At 36.2% G+C, this 25,676-nt stretch overlaps 1 protein-coding gene across 4 annotated transcripts in view; it reads right to left on the bottom strand.

The window, feature by feature from the left end:
- The window catches only part of LOC106159654 (ephrin type-B receptor 1-B), a 106,843-nt gene that overhangs the window by 62,453 nt on the left and 18,714 nt on the right, over positions 1-25,676 (bottom strand). Inside the window, exon 1 of one of the 4 annotated variants that reach the window (XM_013535983.2) lies at positions 141-415. The exons of the other annotated variants lie outside the window; for them this stretch is intronic. Coding sequence (XP_013391437.2) covers positions 141-249 — 109 coding nt within the window. The 5' untranslated portion in view covers positions 250-415. Of the gene's footprint in view, positions 1-140; positions 416-25,676 lie in introns of those variants that run through there. 4 annotated transcript variants of the gene reach the window in all.

The raw sequence follows: 25,676 nt of genomic DNA, 5'->3' as shown, positions 1-25,676 counted from the left end.
GACTCCCCGACAATGCTATCTCATAACAGCTTCCTATTCATTAATGAAACTGATTGACATAGCAAGTAGTTTTCTATACCTCCAGGCTGTTTTATGCTCCCCAGGTAGAAAAACAGCATCATCTGAGTATTTAAACCTACCGAAATCAATAGCCTCCACTGAGTAATACTGTCTTAGACTAAGAGTCACTAACACAGCCAAAAACACCTCCAAACTCCACATTTTCATCCTGAAGGCTCCAGCAAACATTCACAAATATAATCCAACAAATGTATCCTCCTTGTTATAGTAAAGGTAAGTCTACTTCAGATGCATTTTGATTGTGAAAAGTCTCCAAAAACTCCAGTAACTTATATTTCTCCAGCTCCCTTACTTGCGCTTGCTCAAGTAGCTCTAACCCTAATAATAAACTTTATGCTGGACTCAACTCTCCCCAAGTGGAGGCTGGGAAGTCAAGCATGGAGACAATGCAGTCGTTTGATTGGCTAAAGCTCCAAATGGGGGGAGGAGAAAGGAAAAGATTTTAATCTTTAAGAGAATAGAGAGAAAGGCTTGTCCAGCTCTTGATTGAAAGGTTATCTTAAACTCTAAACTCAATAAATCCATGATGTGATGTGGCTTCTATTGTTATTCAAACCTAATTCACAAATAGTGCAACTTTAAGGCTGTGTTTTCATTGGGTGCAACATGGCTTACAGTCAATGAATGGTAGATTTAATTGCCCTGGCTGGGCAAAGACTCCATTTTCTATTCATGGACTCTTCCACTATTTGATAAAGGGGCACAAGTTACCTAATAAGCCCTTGCTTACATTAGTAGTTGCCAAACATCATTATAAAGTGTAAATGCAAAGGTTGGGTCCAACACAATGCCATGTCTGAAAGCTAAAGTGTATTACCCCATCTGAGGCGACAAATAAGCCTCCCATATTTTTCATCGAAACAATTCAGATCAACAAAAAGAACACAGAAGACCAGTTGATGGAGTGGATTTTATTGTAACTAGAGCCAACTTCTGTATTATTTCTTTGCGTTTAGTTTTCAACACTGACCCCGGGGTGACCACCATAACTGCTCTCCCCCCCCCCCCTTCAGTTACACCCCAACCCCTCATTCTTCCCAACAAATAACTTTTAACTACATAAAACAGTGCCCCCCCCCCCCCAAAAAAAAAAAAAAAATTGTGCATTGGAAGTTAAATGAGTGCACAATAGCAAGGAGACCTTTCATAACAACTTTATATCTTTAATCCAATGCCAATATTTCCTTCCTTAAGACTCAACAACCAAAGTGCAAGATTTGGTAATATTACATTTCAATATTTATCTGGGCACTTTCCAGTGGCAGAAATGGTCTGGAGTGTTATGCTAAAGGATTTCAAATGTTTCTATTGTTATTGGGGATATACCCCCACCCCACAATTCACACAGTCAGAGGCGACATCACATTTAATACCATATTAATTTCAGGGTCTTTTCTTTGATTTGATCAGATACTAGGCAATCCTAGCTTAGAGTAACCCATATCAGATAGTTTGCTTAACACTAATCTAATATGCTATCAGAATACATATAGTTTCATTGCCATTGCCAAAATCCATATTCTCCCACAATTCCACATTTTTCCTTGGTTTGATAGCAAGATTGCACATTTTCTAAATGATCAAGACCTAGCAACACAGCCATATATTTGATGCAGCATTTCGATATCGTATTATATTTCAAGGCTAATCCATTTATCTACAGGATACTTAGCACCGTATAAGTAATACCGAACTACCAGGAAGAAGCCATTATGATCTAATGCAGTTGGAGTTTCAATGTACTTGCAATGGCGTGTCTACCCCGGGTAGACTTTAAATATGGAGAACAATACAGGGGTTGGCCTGAATACCTGTGGACAACAAGGAGCCCTCTGATTAACCCTGGGGGTCAGTTAAATAGACTTAATGTGATACAATAGAACCATCTGTCTCTCTGGCTGGATCAGTAAAGGGAGTGGTACTGTTACCTGTTTGAATGTGTTTAAGACGTATGCGTGTGTGGGGGGTGGGGGTTTGAGAGTTTGAAAGATTTTTTTTCCGAATGATGATATTTAGTGGTAATACATGGGGACAAAGAGTGCGGAATAAACATGTAAGCTCTTTTTTTTTTTTTCAACATGTTTCCTTGAAAAAAAATAAAATGATACTGATGTCATTTTTATGTAAGGTAAGGGGTTCAAAGCAATACAAAGATATTTCTCTTTAAAGGCTATTAAATACACAAAGGCACACAAGTTGAATTACCATATTTTCATTTTCTTAATCTTATCAGAAAAACAACCAGCAAACGCCACAATCTACACAATATCTAATGGCAACATCACCCAACAGATATCAAACCATTTCATAAACATCCCAAGCATGTAGTGATCAGACAGAGAAGAGACTTCAATAACAAACACAATGTGCCCTTATTTTCTTTAGGCTAACCCAATGACATGATGCTACTCTCTAGGTAAACAGTTAATATTTGCTAATCCGTGCCTGGTGTGTGTTACTGCTGCCATAACATAAAGATGATACACACCGCGCCAGTCAGCGTATCTGTTCAATACTCTATGTACAAATAGACATGGAAGTGTGTGTGTGTGTGTGTGTGTGTGTGTGGGGGGGGGGGGGGGGGGGGGGGGATGGACGTGTGCATGTGTGGGTATATGGTATATATGCATGTGTGCCTGTGTTAGGATAAAGGAAAGGAAAGTAGTAAGATGGGGGGCAAAGAGCAAAAAAAAAAAAAAATGTCATGAAATAGGACTACACCTTTGAATGTTTCTACACAGAAAAGAGCTTAAATATGGAATCTGTCCTATATGCATTTTTTAAAATGCTCACTACGTTTGGCATGGAAAGATCGACCACATTTATTTCTAGAAGAAAGAATTGTGTGCATTTTGGTGTAGATTTTGTTAAAGCACTGAACAGGAGACATGACATCCTAGTTAGTTTATCCCGATGAGGATCCGTTTGGAAGCCTGCCTCGATTTCCTTGCCATACTGACTCAGAGTACTGCTAAGGGCAACCGATAACATTTACAAAATTATCCGCCAATGTTTTTATTTCCAATATGTCCCAAATTAAGTCGAGGAATTGTGTGCTATTTCCTAACTTGCTCCATAGCCCCAACCTCTGCTAGGTTGAAATCCCAAACTTTTTAACCAAACACAATATAGGGCACATGGGTTGCCCTAATCCACTTAAAGCTGGCCCAAATCAATGAAAAAACAAGGCAGCAAAGCTGTCAAATGTACAGACAAAAAGCAGGAAATAACAAAATAGGCTACTGTCAATTCTGATGTAAAAGTACATTATGTTAAACTGAAAATTCAACATCAAATTTTAATTATGCTCAACAGGTAATACCAATGTAAGTAAAATGTGTAACAAGCATAAGGCTTCAGGCCCATGGGAGTTCAAGTTCACACTTTGAAAATGTAAAACTTCCAAAAAAAAAGTCAATTAGACTGCTTTTCCAACTCGAGCTGCATTTTAGTCCTGTGTTTCTTTTTTAAAAGTTTGACAATCATAAGTAATATGGTTTTCCCATGATGGTCATCATGGTAGCAATACCCAATATTGTGTTTTCTTCTATTTTGATGCAATATTTCATAATGCTTAACAGCATAAAGAACATCAGTTTTTAATAATAAAATATACGTATCGTGGATTTTCAGAAAATGTGACTAGCATGGGTCTTCAAGCCCAAGGTGGTTCTAAGTCACACCTTGAAATTGCCAATATGTGAAAAATTAAATTTTCACAAAAAACTGATTAACTGCCAGAAAAATTTACCAAATAGACTGCACTGCCTAATGAAACTGTATTTTAGTCCCATGTTTCTTTCCTGTAAGTTTGAGAACAGTAAGTGACATAGTTTTCTTTAAATGGTCATTAAGGGAGCAGTGTCCAAAATAGGGGTTTCTTCAAATTTTGATGCAATATTACATAATGTTTAACAGGATAATAACCATCAATTTTTAATAATAAAATATTAGTATCATGGATATTCAGAAAATGTGACTAGCAAAGGTCTTCAGGCCCATGGAACTTCAAAGTCACAACTTGAAAATGCCAAAATGTAGACAAGACAGTACTGTCCTGAAATGCATTTTTTTCCATTTTTAACAATTTTTTAACATATAACAAAATTAACACTTTACTGCCATTTTTATATGATCAACTAAGAAAATTGATGAGATGAGAAAAATATCAATAGAACAGTGTTTAATGTCCAATTTCCTCCATTCTGAGTTTCTGAACATAGTGAATGAATGAATGAATCTGACAAACTGCAATGATAAGAGTTTATTTCCATTTTTGAAACTCTATTATACAATACATGATAACAAGCGTACCATCATTTTTACATAATCAACTAACAATGTTGTAAAGATGCAGGAAATGTTAAACAAAGACTTTTACGTATCTTATTAGTTAAATGATGAGACTGTTAACATGCCTAAGAATTGAATCTGAGGAAATGTGAAACAAGACAGTACTGTTATGAAATGCGTTTATTTCCATTTTTAACACTTTTTTAACATAAAACAAAATTAACAGTTTACTGCCATTTTTATATGTTCAACTAAGAAAGTTGATGAGATGTGAAAAATATCAATAGAACAGTGTCAAATGTCCAATTTCCTCCATTCTGAGTTTCTGAACATAATGAATGATTGAATCTTACAAACTGCAATAATATGAGTTTATTTCCATTTTTGACACTTTATTACACAATACATGATACCAAGTTTACCATCATTTTTACATAATCAACTAACAATGTTGTAAAGATGCAGGAAATGTCAATCAAACACTTAAACGTATCTTATTAATTAAATAATGAGACTGTTAACATGCCTAAGAATTGAATCAAGAAGAAATGTGAAAAAACAGCATAACTTATAAAATAATGGCCCGATTATGCTGATTTTCGAACTTGACCTGCGTTTTAGTAAGATTGATTACTCCTGTGAGTTTCATGACAACAGGCCTATCAGTTTTCTTTGAAATGTGTTAACAGTGTTGCATATATGCTGAAAAGTGAAAAAACAGCATAACTACTAAAATGGTGGCCCGATCATGCCGATTTTCGAACTTGACCTGCGTTTTAGTAAGATTGATTACTCCTGTGAGTTTCATGACAACAGGCTTATCAGTTTTCTTTGAAATGTGTTAACAGTGTTGCATATATGCTGAAAAGTGAAAAAACAGCATAACTACTAAAATGGTGGCCCGATCATGCCGATTTTCGAACTTGACCTGCGTTTTAGTAAGATTGATTACTCCTGTGAGTTTCATGACAACAGGCCTATCGGTTTTCTTTGAAATGTGTTAACAGTGTTGCATATATGCTGAAAAGTGAAAAAACAGCATAAATTCTACAATAATGGCCCGATCATGCTGATTTTCGAACTTGACCTGCGTTTTATGAATATTCATCAGCTCTGTAAATATAAAGCCAAAAAGTAAAACTGTCTTCCACTTATGGTGTTAACGCTGAAAGTGCACGGCGACGGCGACGGCGACGGCGACATCGACGGCGACATGAACGGCGACATGAACGGCGACGGCGACGACAGACGCAGGTGATGGCAATATGTACAGACACATCTGTGTCTGTACATAAAAATTACCAAGGGGAGCTTTTCTCTTTGTTTGGTCTTTTTCATCGTACATGATGGTGAAACTTGAGGTCAGTGAAATAATGAAAAGAGACAAGAATTGTTGGAAATTATCAAGTGTATTGGGCATGTTTTTTACTTCATCAACAATACCCAAATCTTTTTAAAAATCCAAATGCAAGATTTTGCATGGATGCTTATAAATGATAGATGTAGTAATGAATCACACCATTAAAAAAATGATACTGAATATATATATTTCAATTTCGTGTTTTCAATAAATAATATCACTTTGAACCAATACATTGCCCTCTTCATGCCAACATTCAAAGGAAATTTAGTTAATTGAAATGACTCAATTTAAAAATGGGTGTGTGAAATAATCTCCTAGTTTTTCTTTCTAATTTTGCCAGCCAGAGAGGCACTCTCTTGGTATGATTCATTAATAGATCCTTCATGGTTCTAATAAACATCAAAAGAAAACCCTTAATCAATTCAAACTTGTATTTAAAGGATGTTTTTAAAAAATATCCATCTTGACCTCGTTCGCCCCTGTAATACATTATTCTCTCCATCTTGAACTAGAGGATCAGAGAGGCGATACCGCCTCCGAATATTGTACCACCAGCTGGAGTAAGCGCATTCGTATAGACCCCCACATACACAAAATAAGGGACACAGCCACCAGTCTTGTGCTTGACAAGCTGTAAAAATGCAATCAACAAGAATTTGCAAAATATGCAAAAAATATATATAACTAAAAATGGTACAATCAAAGTTTAGTTCATCGTAAGGTAGGTCAAAGGTCAATTTCAAGGTCACAGTAAGATTGCCAGTATATGACTTCCTATTCAACTTCAATAGTAACTATGGACCTATCTCTGCCAGGTTTGGAGTTATAAGAGAAAGAAATAAGCAGAGTTCAGTTCATGATTATAAGTAGGTCAAAGGTTAATTTCAAGGTCTCAGTAAGATTGCCAGTATATGACTTCCCATTCAAGTTCAATAGTAACTATGGACCTATCTCTGCCAGGTTTGGAGTTAAAAGAGAAAGAAATAAGCAGAGTTCAGTTCATGATTATAAGTAGGTCAAAGGTTAATTTCAAGGTCTCAGTAAGATTGCCAGTATATGACTTCCCATTCAAGTTCAATAGTAACTATGGACCTATCTCTGCCAGTTTTGGAGATAAAAGGGAAGCAAAATTTGCAAAGTTTAGTTCATGGTGAAAAGTAGGTCAAAGGTCAATTTCAAGGTCACAGTAAGATTGCCAGTATATGACTTCCTATTCAACTTCAATAGTAACTATGGACCTATCTCTGCCAGGTTTGGAGTTAAAAGAGAAAGAAATAAGCAGAGTTCAGTTCATGATTATAAGTAGGTCAAAGGTCAATTTCAAGGTCACAGTAAGATTGCCAGTATATGACTTCCTATGCAAGTTCAATAGTAACTATGGACCTATCTCTGCCAGTTTTGGAAATAAAAGGGAACCAAAATTTGCAAAGTTCAATACATGATAAAAAGTAGGTCAAAGGTTAATTTCAAGCTCACAGTAAGATTGCCAGTATATGACTTCCTATTCAAGTTCAATAATAACTATGGACATATCTCTGCCAGTTTTGGAGATAAAAGGGAAGCAAAATTTGCAAAGTTCAATTCATGGTGAAAAGTAGGTCAAAGGTCAATTTCAAGGTCACATTTAGATCGCCAGTATATGACTTCCCATTCAACTTCAATAGTAATTATGGACCTATCTCTGCCAGTTTTGGAGATATAAGGGACTAAATGTTATAATTTTGGAGTTACCATAAATTTCCTACAGAAAAAATTAATTAAAATTAAGAAAAGGTCATTTTGGTCAAAATTCTTGAAATGGGAGGTGCTCTGAAGTTCCAGAAGTTCAAATTTGATGAAATAATGTCATTTTTAACCACAAGTTGTCTGCTTTGCCAAGCCTTATGTTTTATTTTTCCAGAGTTCAAAATTTATTATCCATTACCGTACTGTACATTTTGCTTTCACCACCAATATGTACTTTTTGATACAGCATAACTCGAAAACCATATGGAATACAAAAAAACTGAGACCACCTCCAGTGTTGGGCTTTACATGCTCTACAAAATGCAAAAAAGAATGGGTCTCTAGCATTAACGGTTCCCAAATTAGAGACAGTTTTCAGTTTCGTTATATTATGGCCGCTACTCCCGGGAAAATGCACCAGTTGACCCCAAATTCACAGAGATGAAAGATGACCTGAAGGGTAGCACCTTCCAATAATATTATAGGTTAGGTCTGTGTAGTTTCTGAATATCAGCGCAATTAATTTTTTTTTTGAAAAAAATTTCGTTTTTTTGAAAATTTTGGCTCGTTTGACCTTGAAATAAAGGTCAAAGGTCAAATCCAAGGGCATATTTGAAATCTCCACACATGACTTTTGGATAGCCGTCTGTAGAAATTTTTCCCATAATTCCTTCCGTAGGGTAGATAATTAGCATTTAATTTTGCCATTTTTGGACAAGGGTGCATTGCAATGAGTGCCACACCTAGACCCCAGCACCGACAAAGCCCAAATTTTACGTGGAACGAGTTGAGATTATAGGTGGCCTAAATCCAAGAGATGGGTATTGAGGCCCTTACCGTCTAGGAGGAGAAGCGGTAACGGTGAGATGGCGGCGGAGCCAGAGGAGCCGGCGGAGCCGCAGGAGCCGGCGGAGCCGCAGGAGCCGGCGGAACATGCGGGTCGGGACTAAAACCATGTGTACCGCCAGCGCCTACGCTGGTGGTACAAATATTAACTGAACTCTATCACTCAATATACACATTTGGTACACTTGTTTACAAATGCTTACAAACACCTTATTCAATGACCCTTATGTGTGCCAAAGTTTCTGGATCATTATACCAACTTCATTAGGATGTTTGCATCCCATCTTTTTGTGGTTTGGAATGGAATTTGGTTTCCCTTGTTCAACAAACTAAACAGCATTTTGACAATGGTAGCGTGCACCAACAATGAAATGTGGTTTTATTGCACAAAGTCAGTGTGTCTGTCATCTATTTTTCCCCCTCAGGGTTTTTGGCTTTTTAATAGAAGAGGAAACAGGTGGGAAGAAGAGGGGGGGGGCGCGTTAAAGGGTCCCTTAAGGCAGGTATAACCACACCAGAACTAGAAATGATTTCCAAAAAGAACTCGGCGGAAATTATGCACACTTCCTCTCCTCCATCTATTTGTTGCCCTTCATTTAATCAAGCACAAAGTGTTAATTACAACATGTAATCATCAAAGCATGTGTTGCAATGTCTACCTGCTTTAAATGAGCCTAATTAAAGGGGCTGGTGTTTTAATTACCGTGACCACCCAACATGGCTTACTCATTCTTTTGTACCTAATTGAGGTGTTTTTGGAATGCATTAAACTTGTTCCAAACCGAGTCCAAGTTCCATGTGTAACAGATCCAGTCACTTTACATGGAAAACAAGTAAGCTAATCAAATACCCTTGCTAAAAATAAATCAATAAATAGAAATATTCTTCCATTCTACCAATAACTCAACTTCATGATACTCCAGTACCCTCTTTGGGCTCAATATTTACCTTTAATTTTTTCTAAGCACTTGCATAAACAGCTTAAACTAACAACACAACTTCAGAGTGCTAAAACAAACAACATTCCTTTTCTTTTCCCTTCAACACTCCATCTTCCACTGACACAATTTAAGTTTTTAACTGATAAATCTGCTTTTCTTTTTTAAACCGACTCCCTTCACCCCCCTCCTCCCCCCCCCCCCCCCCCCCCCCCCCATCCCCACCTCCAAATATACACCTCTTTAGTGGCAGGCCCCCTTCCCGACACCGAAATATAAGATACAACCTCCGTGTGTTGAAACAGGATAGTCTTTCCCTACTTTAAGTACTAGGCAAATAGATGCTTTATTAGTCTGGGGCACACAGCCCAGGGAAACTGGAGACCGAGCTTTAAACACTGGGCACATTCACATCTGAATTACCTACATTACCTTGAAATCAAGAAGCCAAATAATAATTATGAGAATCATCATGTATTTATTGATTTGCTACATTTACATGTTATTTTATTGCTAGGGCCACTGTGATATGGTCTGCTTACATAAGAGAACTTTTTTTTTTTTTTTGGTAATAGAAAGTAAAACCAAGCATTAATTTGTTAATTTTCATCACAAGATAAATTATCTTTAATAATAACCTAATAAGCAAAGTGAAAATTTCATTTGGAAAAAAATATAAGCCATACATAAACATATTGTCTATATTAATTAAATCAATTCAATGTTGTTCCAGAAATGGTTCATGTTTTAGATCACATCGATTCACAAACAATACAAATGCGTCTCGCCTTAATTCGCTCTGTTAGTCTGGGGTACACAGCTCGGGGAATCCAACGACTGATCTTTACACAGTAAGGTCAGTTCGGGGTGCTACACGGACTATAGGCAAGCAGAAACAATTTATAGTCTGGCATCAAAATCAATCAAAAGTTACTTATTGAGGGAACTTTATACACTACTCAAAGAGTGTCCCGGGCACTGATTTTGGTCTTGAAGTGTGCTGTTGGGAAGGGAAACGAATGCACGGTTCATCACGTTTAGAAATGTTATTTGTTTTGCTCTCAAAAAACATTAAAAGGGAGAGGGAAAGGGGAGGTGCGAAATCCACCATTTTGATGACAAGATTGCCCAGGTCTTTCAAACCATGAAAGACATTATTCATTATCCATTATTTTATTATGATCATTGATAACCCTTTATTGCCAGATCATTTTCTTGTGAGGAAGGCCCTAGATATTTCATTTTTCTTTCACTTTTTTATTTTCTCCTTTTTTTTCTCTATCTAAACTGCTACAGTAAACAGCTTGTGTGAACATTACTGAAGCAGAATTTCTAAACAACCATATTTCCTATCAAAAGGGGTTGTAGCAGTAATGGTTCTCACGTCAAAGAAAATAAAAATTCCTGAACAGAAAATGCCCCTTTTTACTTGACCGTCTGGAGCCAAGATAAAACTCAGTCAAAACAAGCAGTCAGCGTAACCGTTTGCTACATTTATTTCAACAAAACTTCATTACCTGCTCTTGCTAAAATGACGAGACGGATTGCATAAGAATCAGGTCATTAATTCTGAACTTTCCATTCCAAATTAGATGTCTGTACAAATCACAGATAATAGTTATTCTTGTGCGATTTCAAGACTAACCTTTGGAAAAAAGATGAACTCTAAAATCAGTTTGACCTCCCCAAAAATGAGGAATTCCAGAAATAAATTAATCTTAGGCAAAACTGAGCTTTGCAGAATTAGTTGGCATTTTTTCAACCAAAAATTCTTCCATAAACTGACATTGTCTTCACTTCTCTTTCAAAATGGAACATATGGAAATTAACTCTGTAGCTTTAATGAAAGTCATTATATAAGAACTTTTGTTGGCAAATTCTATACAAAGACCACATAACAGTCAGCCATTATCTGTAACTGTCTTTCACAAAATGAACAAAAGGGCAAAATTTTTCACTGTATTCTATTATCAACTTCAAATTTCTCTTCCCAAATTGCCATCTGCCCAACTAGTTTAACTTCAACCTAAACCTCGATTCCCTTTCACAAACTGCACAACTGAAGAAAGGTTCCTTTTGTATTGCATTATCAGGTGAAAAATCTCCCCAAAACTGACCAGAAACTCTCAAGGTGTGAGGCCTATTACATCATGAAGTCTATCACAGACCTTAACAATACTTAATCAAGTCTCATCAGATGTGTAATATTACCTAAGGGGGTGCCATGTGTGTGGGGAGGGGTGAAGAGGGACCAAAGGCACTGTAAATTATCTCATTACACCACAGGGGTGGGTCTTTCATCTCCCTTTTTGCCTTGGAGGAGGGGCAAGCTGTGCATTAACATCTATTTAAGGCCTCCCCCCCCCCCCCCCACCTTTCCATTCACATTAATTTAAATGAAATTTTCATTACTAACATACATTTTGTAGTAAGTATACTAATAAAATGGGTTGAAATTTTTTAAGGGTCTTACTTAAGAGCTGTCGGGCTTTGAATAAAGGTCTATTTATCAACAAACACGACTAAATTAGACCCATCAATAACAATAATGTCACGAATTTATCAGAAATTAATTCCATCTTTGATAAATTGTATCACTTCTAATAAGTCTTTAAAGCTGAATTTACCTTTGATTATCAATATTACATGCAAAGACAGGAGGAAGGAAAGAAACAAAAGGCGAGGGATTGGCGCAGTGGATAAGAAGCTCAATTTTCCATTCAATATTATCATCCAACCAAGATTAATTCTTTTCTTTTCTTTTTTTAATTACAACTGTTTCTGCTGGAAATTAATGAATTAATGAAGCAGCTGCTTTGGTTGTCGCAAATCCCTGCCATTTTCGAAATCATTCTCTCATTTATCTTCTCTTCGGAATGAAGATGGATGTAGATTTCATAAGCACATTACACGGATGATTCCCTAAAGAGATTAACTTTATCTAATTCACCAACTTTAATTCTATCATCGGGCTCATACAGACAAAACCTCTTGTAAATCTACTTGAATGTTGGCCTGCTCCTGGTAATGCTGTCTTGAGTTTAGCACTTTTTAAGCAGTACTGTAGACGATCCAAATTGCATCACAGACTTTGTGAGAAGAAGGACTTTTTTTTCGGATCAATATCTGTTTCGCCACATTAAGCAGTCTTACTCATTTGTACTCATGTGTGTGCATCTTTGCCGGCCCATTAGTGTTTTGAGAGAGAGAGAGAGAGAGAGAGAGAGAGAGAGAGAGAAAGAGAGAGAGCGTAAGAAAGAGATCAACATTATCAAAAAACTATATGAGAGAAAAAAAAGATTTCCAAACAAAAATGCAAATGTACATAGGTAACCTAAGAACCAGTTAAATTTAAAGTAAACACAGGACTCAACCTAACAGCATAGGAGGATGACTCAAAATCTTGATAAAAGTAAAGTGCAAGTACAGAAAACCAGAAGCAGCCAAATAGAGCACAAACAGAGATCAATGATATAAAACCTTGAGAAAGTAAAACAGAGTAACAGAAAAACAATCTAGGGGAAATGGACGCTATAACTACGCCAATCAATATCCCGTTATTTTTATTACTTCTTACAAATTATGGTCCACTAAGCAAGGCCAGGGTTCACTCTGTTAAATGACCCCGAGTACAGGTATTATTCGTCTATTTTGCTACCTAATGGCTTTCTTATTGTCTTACATACTAACCAGTAGCCTTGTTGCTGGGAAAATTATCACTGAGCCTCTATCTTGTGTTTGTCTTAAGGAGAAATTAATCTACCGAAGAACAAAACAGACAATAGTTAGTTATTAAGAGTTATAACTTCTAAAGTTGACCGACTTGGGGATCGAGATAAGATGACCAAAAGGGGTCAATAAAGGCTTTTATCAGCCTCCATTAATGTTTTATCTCAAAGACACTGGACTAATATGATCCTTCAACTGTTATCTCAGCACAAACGGGCACGGGCTCTCTCCTGGGCACTCGTATCGTACATACGTAACATACCTAAGGCAACAGTCATTGGAGTTTCATTGGTGTTTCAACTAATAACGAATAATGATTGATTTGGTTTCGTGTTTGTGTAAGCTACTACCGGGCCTCCCAACCAAAATATGATGGTCGATTAGTTTTTGATAGGGCCTGAATGGGAATCAATAGGTCCTTGCACCTGTACTGTGTGCAAACAGTGTTCATGTATCGATGATTTTTGATGGGGGCTTGGGTCGTCTGCTTAACTTGCAGAATGATTGGAAATTTTGAATGAGGCCTTTTTAATAGGCATCTAAAAATATCCAGCGCTGTATAATTTCTTGTCTGAAAACACAAGACTGTTGATTTATCCATAAGGAAACGATTTATCTGCTGAAATTCCAAAAATTATTGCGAGAGACAAATAACATTTTTTTTAAAACTTTTTAACATATTTAAATCTAACAGTCCTTGTTAGTGGGATGTTTAAATTTTAGTAGCTATATATCATATTCTCTGCATAATTTGTACAGAACAAGAAAGTCAAAAAAAATACAAACAAGCTCAGCCCAGTTAAGAATTTCTGACTCTTTCCATTAAATTTCTTTCCTTTGCACAGTGGAAATTCATGTTACAATTTCAAAAAAAGTCTCTGTGGCAGACAAAGTATCCAAATTTAAAACGGAAATTTGCTGTTAGTCCCCAGTGCTTGGCAAAATCAAGTCGGTTGAGTAGTAAATCTTTCCAAATTTTTAAACAGCACTACCATGTTTAAACAACAAGAAACTTTTGCTCAAGAAGCCACTTTGAAAAGAATGTGACAGTTTTAGGGCTAATTTCAACATCATTTGTTATTTATTTCTCGTTACACTTGGTACCACAGTTACTCCATTTCAAAATCTGCAATCTGCCAACCACTCAACCCCAAAACCAAGTAAAACTGACATGACTTTGTGGAATTTCAAGCCCCATTACCAAGACCTCTAACTAAGCTCAGTATTTAGCTCCATTTATAACATAGTTTATGTACTTTTTGCGTTTGTTCTGACCTAAGGTTTAACAGAGATCATTATAATCCGATGTAAATAATATATTTCAATGCATGTGGGGAAAAAAACAAGAATTATACAAATAGCAGATTTGCCAATCAGAATGACAGGTTTTATGGAAGCTTCAAGAACAAAAAGATTAATCATAATTATGGACTATGGGTCTGCATAAATACCTATTCTTATTTTCATTTCTGAAATAACTCTTAGGTTCTTCAAACGTAAGCCTCATGAAAAACAATCAGTAACTGTCCTTCAGTTCAAGCTGCTGGGAACATTTTTCTTCACAAGTGACACACTTTTTGAACAGCTCAAGGGTCATAAATTGCCATTAAACTTTTCTCTGATTCTTTCTGTGATTGGATAATTGTAATGGATAGTAGAGAATTGAGGCACAAAGTGTAACAGCAGTGTATCTGCCTCCCGGCATGGAGAGAAAAGCAAGTTATGTCACTGAACATGGGCCTCTAATGCAGTAAGTGGCCATGACTCACTGTTAGTTCTGTAAGTGGCCAATAGGGGACAGCACAATGCAGTGGTGCTTTTTCCATGTCAAGCTCAAACTGAAAGCTGGAACATCTATATATTATGAATTCTCATCCATTTCAACCTTAATTTACTAGGTTGTTGCCATAAGAAAATATTTTGGTACATGAAAAAAACTTTTTATATTTTGTTAAGTGCAATTTTCCTTCATTGCTATAAACAGAGTAAACATTTTTCTTTCTTTTTAAAAATTGTCTTACAACAATTCAAAAAACTAAATATGATATGGAGATAGGTTGAATGCAAGTTACAGCTTCATTCTTCCAAATCCTCCCTCTTCTCAATTTTAAACAAGAATCAACTGGTACAAAGACACTTATCAAGAGGACATTTTTCCCCTCCTTAAATTTCTGTCTGCTGATGGAGCATAACCAAGTGAAATTGAGTGTGGAATCAAACTTTGTTCTTTATTAACAGACTAAATCAGATAAGAAAAAAGACACCTAAAGACACTTCTCTTTTCAGCACAAAAGTAATAGATATCTTTTATTTCGGTAGTAACCTTTTTTACTGAAAATGTCTGACATATGTCTAAAGTGAAAAATTTATGTAACTCTTTTGTTGTTTACATTACAGAGACTAATATCTCTATATCCATGACGAGTGACAAACATTAATGGTCCTAAGAACACATTCCCTTTGAAACCCGAGAAACTACACAAATATTAAGAACAAAGGGGGCACAATAAATAACCAAATATCATCAAAGTCTCACAAAACCACATTTTTTCCTCAAAAACTAACACACTATACTCTTAGAGGGGAATTAGCACAGAGGCGTGAAAAGTTATTCGTTCTTAAATATATTCATATTTCAGGAAAAACGGATAAGTATCTTTTATCTAATATGCATTTTTACAGACAAAACACTGGTGGAATGAGGAGTGTTGCACATGAATACCAAATATCCCACTTGTATTTTATGTCAGCAGCATTGGGCAGCAGTGCTCGTCATAAATTACTAAAAATTACAGTAAACGAGTCGCAACAGATGTTCAAAGGCCAACAACAAGCTGAGCCCAGTAAGACTACGAAGTAGTCCATGGTAGGCCATTTTTACTGTGGTGCTGTGGAAAATGAATGACATATAAAGATGCATTTTCAGTTCAGTTGTAACTGCTGAACTTAGCTCTTTACCAAGCCAGCAGGCAGCCTGAGAATGCTTGGGCAATAGGTGCATGATTGGGTGTGTTTGAGCGTGCGTGTATGTGCCTGTCAATATATGTTTTTTTAGAAAACATTTTTTTAATCATTGTTTCCTTTGAATCAAATTGTTTTACATCACTGATCAGTCCAAAAACTCAATGGATCTTGTTTGATTGTTGTAATATAACAAATAAAACAATTAAACATTAAACTTATCTTGTAAACTTTCCTTTCCTGTTAAAAATTTGTCTTACACTGATTTTTCTAAAACTAAACATGATGTTCAGCATTTCAATTGTTTTTCATTTTTCTAAAAGCAGGTCAGTCGTATTCCATATCATTCCAATTTCTTGCAAGTGTAAAGCACATTTACAACCCAAAATACTCCAGCTACGAAGACAATCCAAAAGTATTAATGCTATGGAACCTACGCACATGTCATGTTGCTAACTATTAGGTAACGGTATGTAGGAATGCCTCGGGTGGATGCAGAACAATTAGGAAGAAATTGTTCACTTGTCTTAAAACTGAATGAACTACGAAGGCTTCCTTCTGCACCTAGCCAAAACAAAGTTGTTTTTAGCCCTAAAAAGTAGACTCCAATCTGGCAACAATTTCAGGAAGGAAGGACAGCTCTGTTTGAATCAAACTCACATGAGAAATGGCTTAACCACAACTAAAAAGAAGAAAAGAATATTTCCTCTTCTGATCTTTCTCGTTCGCAGACAGGAACATTCACTTACGTTAATACGAGAAACGATACTTATATTTTGAAAAAAACATTTCAACATAGCTGCGGTTCTATCTGAACCAATTAGCCTCAAACCCTTAAACGAGCTTGAAATCCAGAATCACAGGGAACCTTAGCGCTGAAAAATCCTAGAGGCATTGACTTAGCCCACTGGTCCAACTGATTTTCCTCTTCGCTAATTATGACTGTGCTTTGAAAAGGTGTCCGACTTTGCTTGACTTTTCACCTGAAACTTCTGTATGCCTCTTGAAATCGTAAGTGAAACTGTGTGAAATATTCTATTTGAGAAAAAATGGACAGCTTTTGGGGCTTTTCTGCATTTTCTGTGTCCCGTCGTTAAGTGCAGGAATTTTTTTGGTTTAAGTTTTTGAAGATGTATCCAGCTGTGGCACGCTTACTTGGAAATTTTCAAGCTAATTACCTGCCATATTGTCATCTGGAGCTTCTGTTCACTAGCGGACTGTCGCAGTATTACCAGTATTTACAAGGCTAAATATTGCATGAAGGTTTTGCCCTGGTTTTCAAAGCAACTCATGAAACATAGAAGACACACATATGTAACATCTGTGTAAGGTTATAATACACTAGTCTTCAGTTCAGTGTTAGTCTTCATATATACATAACAGTGATGAAATCTCTTTCTTGTTGAGTTTTTATAGTCAAAGATTGAGGGTGGGGTAAAACACAGAACTCTTTAGCTTTGCAAAAATCTACAAACAAACGAAGAAATCTCTTAATGAAAACCCAGCTGTATCCACTTCAGAAGTTGGTTCAGATTTGCCAATTAACAGAACCGACTCCTTGAACAAATTTCGGAAATACAAGAGCCCCAGGTGCTAATCCCGTGCAAAAAGTTTCACCTTATACATGTTCAAAGGCAAGGCAATTTGGTAAATTACAAACTAATGGCTCTTTTAAAAATCATGCTTTTTTCATATCAAAAGGTCAGGGGAAGGGGGCCCACATTATAACACATGGTGTGTGGATTTTGTTTATTCCTGATCACGGGGCGACCAGATCGCAGTTCTTTCCAGTAACAATTTGATTCTTGGTGGCTTTTTCTTCTCTTACAGCCATTTTTCTTCTTTGATACAGATATTGGATAGATCAACAAACTGACATCTTTAAACAGTTGTGATTATTGCACCACCCCTTCTTCCCACGTCACCCTATTCAATATGGACGGCAAGGTCGGCAAGGTCTTGTAAAAAAACATCATACCAATATCTTGAAATACTAGCTTCCCACCCCCTTGAAAAAAACTCACAATAGACCCTTGATTTTACAACTTCATTGTAGCTTGGGGGGAAACAATTGTAAACACAGTTCGACATTTTTTACAGCCCCACTCTTTTCCTTTGTTCATGTACAGTGTGGAGTATAATATGATCCCCATTCACATTCAATCATAATATATCATCAATTGGCCGCTCTCAGAAAATAATCTCATTTTTAATTAAGTGGCCCTTGGAGGACGGTCGTATTTTTTCAGCACATGCTGCTGTAGCCTTTGATACTTATACATCTTCATTTCTTGTGTTTTTTTACTGCAATGTATAAATTGGCTGAGCATTTTTTTTTTTTTTCACTTTTCTTTTGAAAATTTAAAGCTCTTACAATTTACTTTGACATGTTTGCTCACTGCTAAGTTTTTTTCCCAGGTTGAAATGTTCTATTTTTCTATTTGATGGGTATATAGTCTCCAAGTATGCAAGACCATATTTACCTAGTTTTAACTATCAACCTTATCTATTTTTTAAATTCCAAAAACTTTCACCTGCAAGAAACATTTGACATTGTCATCAATAGTAAATATTTATTTGGCCACACATCTTTCTTTCTTTCTCCATAACTTGTTTAGCTTAAACAAATTGTCTCACATTCTGGTTTACATTTTTTTCTATCTTGTTTTTATTTACATATACAGTCAAATAGAATAGCAAAACTCCTTCGCAAATGTACCATGATATAGCACCACACAGAACTGTAGTCTTTTGGGTCCATACACTCTGACGAGTAAACGCAGGCCCGTAGCCAGGGGGGGTCCGGGGGGTTCGAAAGAACCGCCCCTTTTGTTGGGAAAAGGTCCACTCTGGGTAAAATTTGATCTATGTACATGAAGTTTTTATGGGAAAAGGTCCACTTTTTCAGAAAAAGAACCCCCCTTTTTAAATTGCTGGCTACGGGCCTGAAACGATAAATATTTTACAACATAACTAAATTTTCATATTGAAGTTTTGCAAACTGAATTAAACATCACACTATCTTTCAAAGTGCATTGTCTTGTTCAGTGCAAATAGCCAGAAGACATACCAGCAGTCTACAAAGTTTAATTAACATGAGTCTGTGCCAATAAAATATGTACTTAAAAACTGTTTCGCTTTTATCTGATATTTTATTGATGGACCACCTTCGCAGAAGGTCAACAGGCAAAGCGAGTAGCGAGAGTACATTGTTTTTTGAAGTTACTTTTATATGGTGCAATAAATAAAAGGTCAACAGCACTTAAAAGGTGCCTGAATGATTTTTATGGTGTGAAGTTTAGCTAAGTCAAATATCCAGACTGAGAATTGCACTTTGGGATGACTGATATTTATGTTGTATGGTTTATAACTTTGAAGACTCCCTCTTCATGAAGATATATATCAATTCAGGATTATTTTCAAAACTCAAGGTCTAACATGCACACGTATTGTAAACAAAGACAACCTTCTTCAAAAACTTTATCAAACTTTTACCATACTTTCTGTAATGCAACCCGCTACAATCATAACAAATTTGTTACTTCTCCAAATGTTGCTGTTAATACCATCATACACTTGCACTTAATGTAACAGCAGATAGCATCAAAAAGAAAATCCATAAAAACAACACAATTAATCAAGCTCCAGATAAATGCACACATTCCAGTTTCCTCCAGTGTCAAGATCCTCAAGTGCACAGTACCATTGGCTAGCGATAAACCTGGGTTTCTATTATTTCTAACCAATTACGGAGAGATCTATGCTGTCCTATATTGTGTTTTAGAGTGATTTATAAGTATTGGGCAATCTAGATCATGTTTCAATCGTTTTCTGCAAACTGAACCCGAACTACATGGTCCAAATCTTTTCGCTTGAAGGACCCCATGTTCCGTTTGTATCAGCTTAACTTTTTTACATTAGGATTTTTACTCATGCAAGCAGTTAAACTCTGGTCTTTCAACCAAATACAAATTTTAGGATTCAGATATCTTTAAGGGCCCTGTCATTAAAAAAGTTGGGCAGCTTCATAAAATTCTGTAATACACAGTATACAGAAACTTATGACTTAAAATACTCTTGTCACTGACCAAAAGACTAGCCTTTTTACCTGACAAACTAGTAACAGATGAAGCTTATTTGGGGGAAATTCCAACATATAAATACTACAGAAGGCTATATTTGCAGGGAGTTGAATATCAGAATGTAAGTTAACAAAAGGATTTGCACCTTGACCCCCCACCCCATGCTCTCCCTTATTTCATCAAATTACAGTTGGGACTAGCATCATTTTTAATAACAAATTAAGCTCAAAAAATTGTCCTAAACATTTAGACAAAAAACATGGCCACTTCAGCTCAAGATAAAAGTAATCGTACTTCAATTAAGTATAGAAAGTATTGATCTAAAACATGAGCAATGTTATTCTTGTTTTAAATGACACGAACAGCATATCATATAATTGGACTATTACTGATAAACCTTTGGTTGAAGTAGACTAGAATTCTGGTCTAAAAGATTTGACCATTTTTTTTTTTTTTTTTTTTTTGGGGGGGAGGGGGGGGGGCTAAACTCTTTTTATAACTCTTGTTATAAGAAAACGACTGGCCAGACTTCATTCATTGGATTTGTTTTCAGTCTGCAATTCCAGTCACGTCACTCCATTAATATCCCACGGTATGAGAACTAGGAGCAAACAGCACACAATAAATATTACAGACAGTGTAACCATTGAGAAGAATTTAACATCTCCTTTACTCCTCTGCCAAATTTTTCTTGTTTCAACATATAACCTTACTGTTTTGCCTTACTCCTTGATGACATGACATTGAGATTAAATTCCAACTTTTTAAATTTAAACTGACTACATATCCTTGAATGGTATTATACTAGGGATAACTCAAGGTGATCTCATATTCTGCAAGTAAATTTTTAGTATGCAATCATTGTGTACCAAAATTCAGCCAAAATGGTTACTTCTAGGTACAATCCCAGCATGCATCAAAAGGCGTCCAGATAGAGTCAGGGGTAAACACGACTTCCTAATGAATCAACTTCCCAATGATACGATAATCTCTACAACAACATTTGATTAGCAACAAAAACTCTCCACAGACAAAACAATATCATAGAGACTGGTAGAAAGGGTCTAAGTAAATAAACTTAGGGATGGGTTGGTAATCTTGTTATGGTTATAAAGAGGTAGTTCTGTTATACAAGGTGTAGCGAATGAGACTTAATGCCCTGTTCTCACATTGGTCAATTCATTTTGAGGTTTAAGTTTCAGTTGGATGTTTTTGGCAATGACATAATGCACGTGCCAGCCTTTCCTAGTTTATGTATTCTTTGTACTAAACCTGAAGCTTTCAAAAAATATTTCAAAATGATTCATAAAAATATTAAAATTTTCTGGTAGTAGAGTATTATCAAAAATGATATAATTTAATCAGATAATGCACATTTTCATAACACAAGGTAACATATAAATTAGATATTGAAATACAGTCAAAATTTTTAGATGACTTTGTAATTTAAAAAAAAAATTTGCCTCCCTTTTATCCTGAAGCAGTCATACAGTAAATGCACCAGATACAACCTGTAGTCTTGAGAAAAATTCATCAAAACCGTAAGCATTCAAAAACTGTTATTTCTTTTAGAATTCCTACAATGGCCTAATCATCTGAACTTGTCCACTACAGTGACATATTAGACAAGATTGCAGAACATATTTCATTTATTTTATTCAAAACATTGATTTATCTATTAATTTTTTTCAAAATTTTCAAATTACGGATTAACCCTGATCTGCTTGTCTGTCAAATGAATCTTGGATAATTGGGCTTTTTTCCAACTTTTGTACAAACTTCACATAAGGAACCCATTTCTGCCTTCTCAAATAGTGGACAATTTCTTCGTAAGTCATCATCGCCACAAGAATGTCTTAGTAATCAACTAATCTGATGACAAAAATCACATCAACACATGAGTTGACTTGAATTCATCTGTCACAAACATGTCATCATTCTTCGGAAGATTTAAAATCAAAACATCTTTCACCAATAAATAATAAACTGATTGTCCGACCCCTGGGACCAAGAAAACAACATAGATGTCACCACTATTTGTGACACAACCCATAATTTCCACCACATAAAATGAGCAAAATTGCTCCCATCCACGACCTCTATACAATATAATTAGCCAATTCCACTCAACCCAATTAAGCTACAAAAACCCATATGGATTCAGCATGCCAACGTTTTGATTTTTCTTCCAATTTGGACAGCGATTACTTCACAGATGGACATGAAATAAGCTTCATTCTGACCACTGCAAAGTCGGACAGGTATGTCTAAGGATTAATAATGCTAAGGCATGGGAAGAAAGCAGGAATGCACTAAACCCACCCTTTCCCCAATTCCCAATTATACTCCAGAGTTGAAACACAGCAAAATAAATCACCCCTTCAAAAGAGACATTTTATCTGAAAATTGGGGCATCACTGGACAATGTGTTGAAAAATCAGAAAATAAATAGTCCAATCAGAGGAGACATTTTTATTGAACAATTTTGACATGCATAGATGTTCTATAGAAATGAAGGATATAAATTGCCCAATCAAACGCAAATTTTTATCTGACAAATTTTGACGTCCACTGAGGTTGCCAGGCGAGAAATGAGAGCTTACTGTCATGGCTGCCTGGTGAGGAAGGCAGGTTTTTATGTGCCAAATGAAAAGGCATAATCTGTCTATTCAAACCACCTGGGTGCCCTTCCTAAAGAAATGTAGTGACAAATGTTGCCATATTTCGCGCAGTGGGGGTACCTTTTCTTTCGCACAGAGGATCCATAGCTTTGCCGCCAGGCTAAGAGGGAGTGGGTCAAAAGATTAATCTTTTTTAAATCAAACCAATGCTTTTAATTTTGATAATCAGGATTATATCTTTTCAAAAATTTCTTTATGGACATCAATTAATCTTGCTATACAAATAGCATAGGTTAAAATATATCAGTGATACAAAGAATGAAAGAGTTCTAGTTTAAATGTGATTTACTGGTTTTTAGTCAACTGCCAGAAAATAAATACACATTTTCCTGTAATAAACCTTGCAATTTCATGGGGCAACAAACATAGAATAACAAAGAAGAAAAAACACAAACATTCAAACCCTATCCCATTTTAAAATTTAACTGGAGAAATTTTGAAAAGGCCCCTCATTCTCAAACCATCCTCAATAAAATACGACACCTAGACGGGAGCCATCCTAATATCCAGTAGCAATGGGGCAATATAATACCACCAACGAGGATCTGCCACCAGGGCTTCCAATAATGATAAAGAATCCAAAAAATTCATAAAAACCCGAGCTTTATGAGGGGCCCATTAAATGATCATTATAGACAAAAACCACCATGGCTGATCTGCAACTCCGGCAATGGAGCCACTTTCTGATTGATGAGGCCTGTCCGAATGTCTTTCAACTGGATCCCCGTCATTTTAGCAAAGAATACCCCAATAAAAGTCACTGGGTATCAACTGATCACTGATTCCAAGGGGGCTCTTTGTCCACAATGTCTACTTAAACCATACCTGACCTGATGCCTTTAAAGCAGTCATCTGTGATATTCTTTATGACTGCCCTTTTTTTTAAAGAGAGAAATAGGAGCTAGAGGTGTTGAGAGCTTTTATATGGTTGGTGTAAGGGGCACAGACTTAGTGTGTCAATGGCAGTTAGTGTCTCATTCATATTGTCTCATCTGTCTCAACTGGAAACTTTAAACCGGCTTCATTCTGTCCAGTACCTAAAGTGTCCTTGGCACCTCTTTTCCAAAAACAATTCCTTAATTCGTAAAATTATTTATGGAGACAACCTATTCACTGATGTGAAATTATTTCCCACAAACTGTTTCTTAATTGTAGAGAAATTATTCTCCAAAAGGTTTCTTAAAGGTGATAAAATATATATACTAGTATATATGTATGGCTTTTGGTGGACCATTCTTTAGCCAATCCTGGTCCTTTTACTTAAAAATTTTCAGAAATGCCACTGGAATTCCTAGCGTAAAATAATTCAAGTTACCTACATCGATGCAATCATGTCTAATCAATCCCAAGTTTAACATACAAAAATCTCCAAAATTGGAAGTTCTTGTGTTATCAAGGACTGTGTGTCTTATTTCACCTATGAAGGGGTGGCACTGGAGACATTTTTCAGTGGTAAAAGATGACATGTATGATAATTTCCTGTGATATATGTGAATTTCTGATAAGGCAAGATGGACAAATTCGATAAGAAGAAAAACGTGACTAGGTGACACTTAATTCAAAGTGAGACACAGCAGAAACAAATTGGGATTCTTTGACCTCTTCACCCCCCCCCCTAAAAAAAGTCCTCCAGTTCAGTTAATATTACTTAATTTTTGATTTTTTGTTGTATTGTTGACAAAACTGTGCCATACATTTCAAAGGAAACTGCTCCTCTCCATTTTTTTTTTACCCAAGGTTTAATAACTTGGGTGGCCTTTTATTGTTTGTTTTCTCTATTCTCTGCTACTTGTTCCTCTAGGGCATATTCCCAATTGTATGTTTATCGCATTTTTTTCAGAAAATATCTTTTTCAAACAAGTTACACCCATTCCCTGCAGAAAGTAGCACTTCAATAGCCTTTTCAAGCTGATATTCCTTATCCAACAATAAGACTAAAAAATTTCTCTGTAAGCATTCAGGTAAATACTATAATTACAAAAAATATCCTCTTAAATATAATATGGCACAGTGTTATTAGATAGCCCATGGAGGTATAAAAAGTATGACGTTACCCCTGCACCATAATTGTCGCCAAAATGTGCGTCCTTCTCCCCTCCCCCAGGTCTTCAAGGGACGTCAACAAACCCTGGACAAATATTTGCTGCTCAGATTTTTTTTCAAGTTACAGAACAAAAGCTCAGAAGATCACATAAATCAAGTGATAAGGATGGAATTGTGAAATAAATAACGTTGTCTCAAAGTTTCTAGGAATGCTAGACCAAGAGTTTGTGTGTATTGGCCTATTTTGTGTGTTGCAAACATGTGCATGCAGAAACGCTTACACTCATGTGCAAACGTGGTGCATGTGCACGCATGCCAGCAGATGTGCACATAACATGCTCTTAAAGGGCACATGCATGCACTGTTGTATGCACATTTTGCATATGTTTTTCTGTATGCACATGCATGTGAGCCCAATAAGACATGCAGCGAAGTGCCCTTATGACCAATCACATCTAAATCTTCACATTCAAACACCCACTGTGCATATATATTGATACTCAGGAGACCCATCCCCAACGACAACCCTCCATTACCATCAGAAACAATAACCGTTTCATCAATAACACCGTCACCACATACTGTAACACGACAACCATGCCATATGTCCACGAAGAACTGGTAGCCTAACAAAACTCACCAATCACATATCTGGGTAATTACACATCTATACAGGATAAATGTGTTATATGAATAGATTTCATATCCCCCCCTTGGGAAAACCAATTGGATTAGAGTGGGTTTCTATTGTGTTATTAAGGCAGGGGTATAATTGAGGTGTTGTATTATTAATAGAAGGGCATATTAATGGCGTTTCATACTTTGCTTAAATCAGATCAGAGTGTATTTATCCATTGTCTTTAAAGAGTAAAGACAATAATTATTGGGGTAGCGAATTTAGAACAGAAGGGCGTATTACCAGAAAGTAAGTTTT

This window comes from Lingula anatina, chromosome 9, assembly GCF_051362555.1.
Source record: "Lingula anatina isolate TDL-2025a chromosome 9, LinAna3.0, whole genome shotgun sequence".
Classification (NCBI taxonomy): Eukaryota; Metazoa; Brachiopoda; class Lingulata; order Lingulida; family Lingulidae; genus Lingula; species Lingula anatina.
This window is presented reverse-complemented; position numbering and strand designations above follow the sequence as displayed.